Source organism: Ictalurus punctatus, chromosome 17 (assembly GCF_001660625.3).
Source record: "Ictalurus punctatus breed USDA103 chromosome 17, Coco_2.0, whole genome shotgun sequence".
NCBI lineage: Eukaryota > Metazoa > Chordata > Actinopteri > Siluriformes > Ictaluridae > Ictalurus > Ictalurus punctatus.
Window position 1 is genome coordinate 81,432 of NC_030432.2, and position 11,620 is coordinate 93,051.

At 37.6% G+C, this 11,620-nt stretch overlaps 1 protein-coding gene across 1 annotated transcript; it reads right to left on the reverse strand.

The window, feature by feature from the left end:
• Positions 1-3,073: 3,073 nt before the first annotated feature.
• LOC108277656 (sarcolipin) lies at positions 3,074-4,665 on the reverse strand. Its single transcript, XM_017490458.3, has 2 exons — positions 4,503-4,665; positions 3,074-3,491 (listed from the first exon to the last, which is right to left on the reverse strand). Exon 2 carries the CDS (start codon positions 3,444-3,446, stop codon positions 3,348-3,350), a length of 99 nt encoding a protein of 32 aa, XP_017345947.1. The 5' UTR covers positions 3,447-3,491; positions 4,503-4,665; the 3' UTR covers positions 3,074-3,347.
• Positions 4,666-11,620: the final 6,955 nt, after the last annotated feature.

Sequence of the window (11,620 nt, forward strand, 5' to 3'; positions counted from 1 at the left end):
CATGTTCACATTTCTCCAGAGATTTTCATCTACTTACTCCTTTTCAGGGTCACGGGGAACCTGGAGTCTATCCCAGGGAGCATCGGGCACAAGGCGGGGTACACCCTGGACAGGGTGCCAGTCCATCGCAGGGCACAATCACATACACACACACACACCCATTCATACACTACGGACACTTTAGACACGCCAATCAGCCTACCATGCATGTCTTTGGACTGGGCTCTGGCTGGGCCACTCAAGGACGTTCACAGATTTGTCTTGTAGCCACTCCTTTGTTATCTTGGCTGTGTGCTTAGGGTCATTGTCCTGTTGGAAGATGAACCTTCGCCCCAGTCTGCGGTCCAGAGCGCTCTGGAGCAGGTTTTCATCAAGGATGTCTCTGTACATTGCTGCATCTTTCCCTCGATCCTGACTAGTCTCCCAGTTCCTGCCGCTGAAAAACATCCCCACAGCATGATGCTTCCACCACCACGCTTCACTGTAGGGATGGTATTGGCCAGGTGATGAGTGGTGCCTGGATTCCTCCAGACATGACGCTTGCCATTCAGGCCAAAGAGTTCAATCTTTGTTCAATCTTTGGTCTGAGAGTCCTTCAGGTGCCTTTTGGCAAACTCCAGGCAGGCTGTCATGTGCCTTTTAAGGAGTGGGTTCCATCTGGCCACTCAGCCATTCAGGCCTGATTGGTGGAGTGCTGCAGAGATGGTTGTTCTTCTGGAAGGTTCTCCTCACTCCACAGAGACACACTGGAGCTCTGTCAGAGTGCTCCAGTGTCCAGTCACTGACATGAGGGCTCAAGTCACAACTGCCTGGGACCATACCCCTCCCCCTTAGGAAAATAAAAACCCCTAAACCCCTACCACCCACCCAGAATATGTTCTGGTTATTCAGTTCCTGCTCCTGTTTGTATTTGTCTCTGATTCATGGACTAAAATGAGAAAGCTTTCCTCTGGATCAGTCAATAAGTTCTAAACTTACCATGCTTGTTTTTACTTTGCAATGTATTACGATTCTGGATTATTCCTGTAACGTATATTGCTTTATGGGATTGATCTTTGGACTGTCTCTTGTATGTAAGTGTGGGTGTTTACTGCACATGCATCCTTATGCTGAGCCAAAACTGTGTTTCCAATCAAAGCCCCTTTTTTTTTTTTTTTTTTTTTTTTTTTTTTTTTTTTTTTTGCAAACCAGTGTCAAAATAACAGACAAGACTTCCACAATAAGAGAATCAGTCAGGACTAAAGCCAGAAAATCATTAAGGTGTAAGGGTGAATTCTGGGGCAGAGTAAAAATCATATCCTGATAAAAACTTTTTTTTTAAATCCAACTGATAGTGCATGCGCCACATGTAAGATATCACACAGGCATAAATAATGAATAAAGGAGATGGAGATTGCTTTGTTTTTAGAAAGAAGAGTTTAATACCCCACTTACAGATAAATTTACTTTTTACGTTTTTTTACGTTTCAGAAAAATATATAAAGGCATGTTTGTGTGTGTATAATTCAGACTTTCTGCAGACTGTCTCACTGTATTGTTTCAATAAAGTTGAATTATTATTTGGCATCTGCAAACACTCTGTCTCTTAAGTTTTTTGTTAGACTGGAAAGATTGTTTTCCATGACATAGGCCCTATGCTCCCCTCCTCCCTGCCACCTTTCCGTCCCACTATTTGGGATAACCTACTCTATACAGTAAAATGAAAAGAAAAAATACAAGATAACATTACATTGCCAATAAATAATTACAGATGAACCCTCCCTGACACCACTTCAGTAAATGAACATTAGTGACTTTATGTTGTTTTCCTAGCTGGACAGGATTTCCCCCTCCTGAACCAAAATAGACTATAGAAATAGTCATATTTCAGTGCAACATCTTAAATATGCACTAGGCCTATATACACTAATCAACTGCTGGTGGAAGTGACAGAGACAAACTACTAAGCAGAAAGAATAGTAAATTCCTTCATAAAATTGTATATTTTTTTCAATAAATATAACATTAGTATTTATGATTTGAAAACTAAAATGAAGTATTATGTGAGAGCAGTAATGTAAACATCAGTGGAATTTAGAAGATGTACAGACAGTTGAGGTATTTTTTGAAACATTAAAAGTGTGTTTGCTCTTTGATTTTGAATACAAACTTCTTTACTTTTACTTTTAGTATTTTGCTCCCAATCCCAATGCAATATCATTGTACGCGTGAATTTAAAGTGTCACGTCGATGACACTTGCGCTCTTTTGAATTCAACATAAACTGGCAAATGATCTATCCTGAAATGACGCTGATCGACAAAACAAGGCCCAGTTAATTTGTAGAATACATTACAATCACTCCAAAATAGATGACAACTCAAACACTTGCATCACGAGCTACACTTTCTATAGATGCCCGTTTAGACTGTCGCTCAGCAGCACCTGAAGGATGTGTTCGTTTTGGCACTATCATAAGTCAATAACTTAAAGTCAGTCAGCTGCAGAAAAGTTGCATTTTTGCAGTTTGTTCATCGTACCTTATCTCTTCATACATTCAGAGGGTGGGACCCACTTTTGAATGGTGACATTAATTGGTTTCACAGCAGGTGGGTGACAATTCATCTATATCCAGTGGACAAAGAGCCTAGTCTTTTGATGCCTGTCTTGATTGGTGGACTAGAGTATATGGACTAGAGTATATGGTTATGGAGGTCCCGCCTCCAAGCCAGAGGCCCTAGGCAATTGCTTACTCTGCCTATAGATAACAATGGCCCTGGGTTTCAAGCTAAAATATTCTAATAAGTTTGGAATTCCTGATTCACTGCTGTATGTTTGATAGTGTGTGCTGTATTCTGTACATGACCTTTTCAAGTAAAGATACTTGGTGTTAAAAGGAACAAAACATGAAAATGGTGATAGAAATAAAACATAATCCATTATTATTGAATGAAGGAATGATGTTATCTTGATAATATGTGTGATAATGTGATAATATGTGACTTTGACTTGTTAATGACGCTAAATTACGATTTAATATTAGTTATAATTCATTGTAAATGCTGCTGTGACTGAGACACATTAACACTCACACGTTGGTTCTTTCCCTTTTATTGGAAGCACAACTTTATAAGTTAAGCTTAAATTTATCAAGTTAACACATTCTTTGGAAATCCAAATGGTTCACAAGTTGTGCAAAAGTACACAAAAGCAAAAAAAAAAAGGGGGGGGGGTCAAGGGTCATTGAATTATTCTTCATATCACATGATTAATGTAAGCAAATCATAACCACAACAATTGGAGCTCAATCATCATGCGCTGATCATGGTGGCCAGCTCTTCCACATGCTCTCACTCCAGACCAAACAGTTCATGCCTCCTGATAGGTTCTGACGAGCAGCCACATAAGCAGAACTGTGATCAGCACGATCATGAAGTTGAGAAAGAGCTCCTGTGTGGATCGGTCCATCTCTCCAGAAGAGGGGGGGCACAGGTAGGAGGGGCCAGGACAGTTCTAAAACAGAAAGCAGGGAGAAGATGAGGTTTTTTGTCTGACGCAAATTGAACATATAGAAAGAGCAAGATGTGAGTATGAAATGTGTGTACTAATGGATCTGCAAACTAACTGGAGGGTTAAATCAGGTGTCTGGACTCAAGCTGTGCAAACATGGATTAAGGAAGTTTAAATTTAATTGGATTTAAAAGGAGGAGAAAAAAGACAGAGAAAAATAGATTTAAAAAATAAATGTAAAACTTTAACCCACAGTAAATCTGGTAAAAGTGCAAACATTCAAACAGTTTTCTGACAGTTAATGTCCAAAAGATTTTTTTTGTGTGTAATTTCCAAAAACAAAATTCCCCTGTTCAGGATTTGTACATCAAAGAGAGTTTGTGCCCCATAAACTACAGGAGCCACGCCCACATTTAAACCCACCAATCACGCTTAAGTTTTAAAACTCTACTCTCACCTGTCCAACTGTTTCACACTGACAGCTCTCTGGCCTCGATTCACACTTATATAAAGCAAACACATACATATGCACATACGTTCCTGAACAATGCTGCTGTTATAATAATAGTGTTTGTTAAGGCCATGTAATGATAAGCAATAAATAATACTGAATAGACAACATTCAGATAGACTCATAGTGAACATTTGTATTGTATATTTAAAGAATAATAGCATAATAAGTGTTAATACTCGGACACCAACCTTCCCAAATAATTTCACAGTAATTGCAATAATAATAATAATAATAATAATAATAATAATGAGGGGTTTAAGGGGATATAAAAAGTTGTTGGAAATAGACTCAAGATTTTTGTGAGAATTTCTGCAGGCCAAATAAACATAAACAGTACCAAAGCTAGAAAGTATGCTGATTTTTTAAGCACAGACAGAACTTAGTGTAGATAATGACTGAGACATGAAAATCCATCAGCAAGATGTACTAATGGGGATCTGGAAACTAACTGGAGAGTTAAATCAGGTGTCTGGACTCAAGCTGGACAGGTGACTGCTTACCTGTTGAGAAGCTTCTCGGGTCAATGAGTCATAAAGGAACAGAATTCTTCCTTTCGCTTGTTTGCTTCTTTTGTTTTCTCTTATCTCTTATCTTGTGCAGAAGTCTGTGTCGCACTGCGCTCTACAAAATTTCTCTCCCTAAAAGTACTCTGATGATGAAGCACCTCCCAGATCCTCATGTCACTGAGAAATTATCAAAGACTACTGCCAAGAGGAATTAAGTTATCTCTCTCTCTCTCTCTCTCTCTCTCTCTCTCTCTCTCTCTCTCTCTCTCTCTCTCTCTCTCTCTTTGTGTGTGTGTGTGTGTGTGTGTGTGTGTGTGTGTGCATGCTTACATATTTATAGTATTATACTTGAACAGAATTTAACTAACGAAATAAATCTACTGCTGATTTCCTTTTTTTCTGAAGAACTGATGGCAGTAGCACAGTGATGTCTCATCTAATTATGCAGTCTTCATTAAAAGGAGAGTGGCGTTACCACTGAAGCTGTTGTAACAGCAACCTAAAGCCATTAAATTATACTAGCACAGGAACACAATAACACTGCACAGAAATATACAGTACTGTGCAAAACGGCACCCTATTTTTTTTAGTACAAACTTTGTTATAGATTTATATTTTATAACTTCTATGGAATCAGTACAAAAAACATTTTAGATTCCCAAACATTAGTTTTCCAGCACAAAATTAAATGTTACAGAAAAATGTTTGTGCATCAGTAAAGAAAGCAGCGTATTACATAAGAGACACTTTTCGGACAAGAAATATTATGAAGGCTGCTGGGTTTCGCTGCAGAAATAAGAAGCGAGTGCAAAAGTCAGTCTCCAGAAGAACCGTGTCCGGTTCTGCAAGACGCTCAATAACACTTACAGCTCACTTCCTTATAAAACTGTGCTCTTTTTTTAGGGTCCTCAAACCGAATATCGGCTTTGTTTCATTTATTACTGCTCTTTATAGTATATATATATTTTTTTAATGTATAAACATTTAATTTAATTATTTTTGAGGCATCTTTGCTCTGCAGCATTTCTTTGCACATGCCTAAGACTATTACACAGTACTGTACATAAATAAAGTACAATTTTTTTCATCTATTTCAGCCTCATGCATGTCCAAAACTTTTTCCAGCTAAAGAAAGCTGCACTAGCAGTCTGAGGTCTTCATTTTCTACTGTTCCTTATATATATATTTTTCGTCACAACACATCTTTAAAATTTAACTACATTTTATTCTAATCTGATAAATATCAGTAACAAATTGAGTTATGATTGAACATGTAACAGGACAGTGTTATTGCATAATAAATACAGGGCATGCAACAGAAGAAAAGCGCGCGACATGTAGGATTGAGGGATTTTACCAATTTACATACTCAAATAATCTGGATTTTTGTAAAAGTTTTATCATTTCTCTGTTGTTTTTGTCTAGTGTGAAAGGTGAAATGATAATATAAAAGTTTTATGTCTTAAAACTAGTTATAGGTTACTGAAAAATGCATTGTAATAGTTATTATTCTTCTTCAATGACTTTGGACATTGAAAATTGCTCATGAAATGTTGTAATGTTGCTTTCAGAGATGTCCTGTGGTGGTTATTGGTAGGTGAAATGCATCAGGCTAAATCTTTATCATCTCCTGTTTCTCTGTTCTATATTTAACAGTTGTTGTGTCATGTTCAAGCTCAGAGAAATATTTTACTTCATAAGAGATCTTAAATTTACAACATGATTCACTGAGGACATATTTTAAATAAAACCTTAACCATATTTAAAAATAAATAAATAAATAAATGAAATAATCTCTGATAGAAACACAAGCGTCACCAGGACAGAGAAAGAATTATTATCAAACAGAGAAGATTATTAAAATTTTCCTTCACGTAAGATCTCTAAACACAAGCACATACGTTATAAACACATTATAAACAAATGTAGAAATGACCAATCCAGAATTTATCTTTATAAATGAATGCAGTCTTCCTGGTATGGAGAGTAAACTGCAGTCTTTAGAATGATCCAGAAGGTTTGGCAGCTTTGCCAACAGCTGTTCACTTCACTGACCCAGATAAAGACTGAAAATAGACTTTACACGATTCCTCACTGTCAAACTCCAAACAGAGCTCATGCAAATATTCATCAGTTTCATGTTTATATTTTTTATTCTGTTTTGTACTTAGCTTGTTTCTGTTGTTATATTGTTCAAGGATGTGGTTGGCATTTTCTGATAGGAGCTTTAAAATGATGACCCTGTACATATTTCCATATTTGGAAGTGAAAGTGTATCATTGTGCATGTTGTTGTTTCCATCTCTGCAGTAAATGTAGGACAGTGAGGAAGTATAAACACACAGCTCTGCCCTGGTAACAGATCTCAGCACGACCTCACTGTAATCTCACGTACACAATCTGGCATGCAGACACAGATGCAGAAGTTGCACGTAGTTCCTGTAACATTAGTCAGCAACAGAAAAAGTTTGTGTGTCAGAGAAAATCTGGAGATACAGGAAGAGGAAACACATAAAACATTCCACACATACTGTGCTCCTGTTACAGTGGTGTATACTTTAACATGTGATCCTTGTAATAATCTTATATATGATGGGGTAATGGGGAGTTGATGGGGGTGACAGGAGTGTTTACAAAGCATGGTCTAAAACGAGGGATGGGAAGTGGCAAACGAACGACTGTATTTACACATGACCCGGAAAGAGCTGGAACGTCCCGGATTCCTTCTGGAAGTGAAGGGTTCAGCTCTTTGTCCACAGCGCCAAGTGGTTTAGTAACCTGTTAATATTATTACTTACCAAAACATCACCATCCAAAATATTTCTACATACAGATTACTAATCTAAAATATAAATAAATTAATTTAATTATTCTTATTATTACAGCAAGGAGACAGTGTGTCCAGATGTCTGTCACATAATGGAGGTTAGGACAGATGCAATTGCAGTTAATAGCTTTAATGACGTCTATAATATCCAGAGGGCAAGGCAAAAGAAATAAACAAAGACAGGCAGTGGTCAGGTGATCAGGGTAGAGCAGGTAAAGCAGAAATCAAAGTCAAAGGAGTAAACAAAGTCAAAAACCTGGTTAACAAATACTAGATTAGGGCTTGGTCCACAACAGAGAAAAACTCATCTGCGCACATTACTTCACAAAGATATGGTGCCCGAGAGACTATTTTATGTGTGGTGTGATTGTGAGCGCAATTGGGAAAAGGTGTCTCTGATTAGACCTCAGGAGAAGGTGACATGTCTGTGTGTAGTTTTGGGAGTTGTAGTCATTGCCATGTTTGTAGTTTGTGGTGCATTCTGGGGATAGAGTGGTCAGTTTGCCATGGCATGACATTCTGGGAGGTGGATGCTAGCGTAATAAACACAAAACAACCAAAGCAAAAACTAAAAGCATAATCATGAACTAACAAAAAAAAGAACAGGAGTAGGAGCAACTATGAAACTAAATGCAATCAAAGCTATACACAATACTACAAATGACATAAAAAAAACAGAACCTAAATTGAATTCAACTATATTTTAATTGTATAGCACTTTTAACGATGTACATTGTCAAAAGCAGCTTTACAGAAATAAACAAATCCCAGATATAAATATCTAAATATTGTTATTTATTTATTTACATTTATTAATTAAATAGAAGTGCTAATTAGGTGTGACAGGAAACAGGTGTGTGTCATCAGTGAAGTGTTTGACATGGTCATGTGATGTGATGGGTGATGGGTAATATAGTTCTTGTAGGCCATTTTGTGGCCAAAACTAGCAATAACACCTGGTACCAGAGTACTTCAGGCCTGTTTCAGTTTCATACTTAACACATACTTAATACTTCAGCATTACACATTGAGTGTAAAAAGCCATAGTTAAAAAGTTTTTTACGAATTTTTGCTTTTCACTCAAAGCTTTCACACCAATTAGTCCATTTATCAAGGCTGAATCAGAGTAAAAGTGATTATTTTGGTTCGGTTTCTATTTGGTTTGGTTTGACTCTGCACATAATTAAACAAACTTAAAAGCAGGGGGAAAGGTTTTGCCTGAGGTGTGTGTAGGGCTGAAATCTCTTCACAAATCTCTTTCATTCACTGGTAAGAGTTATGGCAACAGAAGATTTAAAATTTAAAGAAAAAACACCCCTTTACCAAGTGTGCAAAGAAATCACAAAAATCACCCAATCAGGAAGAATGATATAAGTAATATAAATAATATAAAAATACGAATAAAATACTAAAGCATTTTGTGTGTCTCATCCAGAGTTTTCTCTTTTTGTTCATTGGTACAAATATCCAGAACACAAGACTACAGTGCCATAAAGAAATCACAATACACGGTTCTAGCAGGGAATTGAAGAGAACAAACAGCTTATCAGGTTTCACACAGCATGTGTCAGAATTTTAAAAAATGAAATAGATTTCAGACTAATTCATAAGCACAGCTATGAGTGCAGCACCCGTCTATCACCATAAGTAAGCATTCCTAACATTTCAGTGGACTGTTGTAAAATGTTTTGAATTCTTTCTATTGATGTGTCAGGGGATGGGACAAGGGGGCCATGTGGAGTGAACATGATGTGGAATTAAGTTTGACGTCCTGGTCACGTGCTGGAAAACACTTTCAAAAATGTTTTGATGACTTCTGTCAACACACTCACAACTCTATATGTGACCTCCACATCAGAACACTCAGAAAACTCAGAAACGTGACTCCATTCTGAGATCCATTGCTTTCAACAGACATACACACACACACACACACACACACTCACTCACTCAAAGGCTTTTATATAGGATACCGTTATGACCCATAAAAGAAGTGAAATCCACCAGTTGTTATACTTTCTTTCAATTTTTTTTTTACTCCTTGAATAACTGTCTTTTAAAGTGACCTGGACAGAAAAAAAACAATATGTAATTTGTGGACATAAAATAATTTTCTAACCTGGAGCTGCAGAGGGTTTCAGGATGAAATCAGTTTATCATACAATTACAAACTCACAATCCACATTCAAAATTCTCTCCAAAATTTGGTCTTGGCCAGTTCTCACCTTCCAGGCAGCTCTTCCCTACCACATACTACAGCTACCAACTGTGAAAGTTAACACCTATGACCTGACATGTGACCGGGACACATGAAGCCAGCCGCATCTTTTCGACCTGCCTCTCATACTGCATCACAGGGCCGTGTAATACACTCAGAGCAAAGTCCCATCTGTTCTCTTTCATATACATAAGCTCACTGTGACAGGGAAGAGTGAGTTTGCCCCTCCCACCGAGAAAGTAGGGAGCTCCTGGGAGCGGCATTATTCACATACTCACATGCATATTTCATGTACTGTCCAAAGGTCAGAGACCACTCTTTTGTTTTAAATCAAATGGCCATTTATTGAGCCATCCATTTTCTGCACTCCTTATCCGACACAGGGCATGAGGCTGGATGGAGTGCAAACCCATCACAGGGCACAATCTCACACACACACAATGGACAATTTGGAAATGCCAATCATCCTACACTACATGTCTTTGGAGTGGGGGAGAAAACCCCAAAGCACAGGGAGAACATGCAGGCACCGCGCACACAGGAATCGAACCTCCAACCTTGGAGATGCGAGGCAAACGTGCTAAACACTAAGCTGTGCCCCCAGTGATCCACTATGTACTGTATGTTGTAACCCTAACCCAGATTAGGATATTTCCAGGATATTTCTATAAAGAAAAGAACCCTTCTTCATGTTCTTTTACCAAGGATACAGGAAATGAAGGATGTAAAACTCATCTGCTTGCTTATTAGGTGTTGTTATGTTTTGGGACATCCTATGAAACCAGTAGTGTGTAATTCTCACTAATTTAATGCAGGTCATAAAAACCCTCCATTAGCATGCTTCAAAGACATGGTTTATTTTGACTTGTTTTACAGCCTGCAGCTAGCACATTAGCTAAGCTATGTACACATATTTATCAGTTGATCAGTGCAAGATCTGTTTTAAAATGTAAAAATAAATGTATGAACAGAAACAATAAGAAACAATAATGACAAGAAAATATATTTAATAGAAAATCATAGAAAAGTTTTTTTTTTTGTAATATTGAAACATAATATTGACCTGCATAAATACTGTATGGCTGTTTGATTAAAAAGAATAATTAATGTCTTGTAAATTTTCCCATCATTATTGGTCAAGAGGTCCTCACTGCAGCCTGTAGCATGATTGGGTTAGATCCACTACGTTATGGATGTTGAATCACATATGCGCTGATGGCAGAGAAAGTATGTTGGTATGTAATTCCTCTACAGTTGGGGTTAGGGTTAGGTTCAACACAAGACTTTTACGTGGATGGACAATGTTGTGTATGTGGGTTTTTTCCCTTCTTCACATGTTAATGTTTCACATGATTCATTTATTGTATGTATTTACTTATTTATTTATTGATTGCATATCATCACATTGTTCACAAGATGTCACGTGTTTAATCAGGTTAACTGATTAACATCACGTGAAGGGTGCTGTGCTGGACCACATGTAGAGGGAATTCAACTTGATAGAATTGGTGCACAGGGTCACCTATGTGCATAATAAAAACAGTAAATACAAACATTGAAACACTAGCTGCGTTTACATGGACAACAATAATCCACTCTTACCCGATTAAGACCATATTTTGATTAAGAAACTACCATGTAAACAGCAATTTTTACTTACCTTAATCTAATTAAGGTCATACTTGAATTGAGCTCTAATTGAATTAAGACAGATGGAGTTTTAGTCACATTATGTACGTGTATTACAGACATGTAAACACCGTAATCACATTATGAACGTCGTGTGAGAGTTTTCACCGCATTTTGCGACAGGACACGATCACACACGGCAGTTCTCAACATTTTACGGCGAACAAGAGAGTTCGGCTGTGTCCCAAACCGCATACTTTCCTACTATAGGCCTGTAGTGGGGGAAAATACATGTATCTCGGCTACTATATAGACGGTAAGTACGCGGTTTGGGACGCAGCATTGTGGCTTCAAGCAGTCGTCTATTAGCACGTACAGCATGACAAATAATTAACCGCACTTAAAGTGTTCGTAAAAAAATTACATAAAAACAGTGACG

Excerpts from the sequence above, each read along its gene's own strand:
- LOC108277656 (XM_017490458.3), bottom strand. The coding sequence starts at position 3,446 with ATGGACCGATCCACACAGGAGCTCTTTCTCAACTTCATGATCGTGCTG.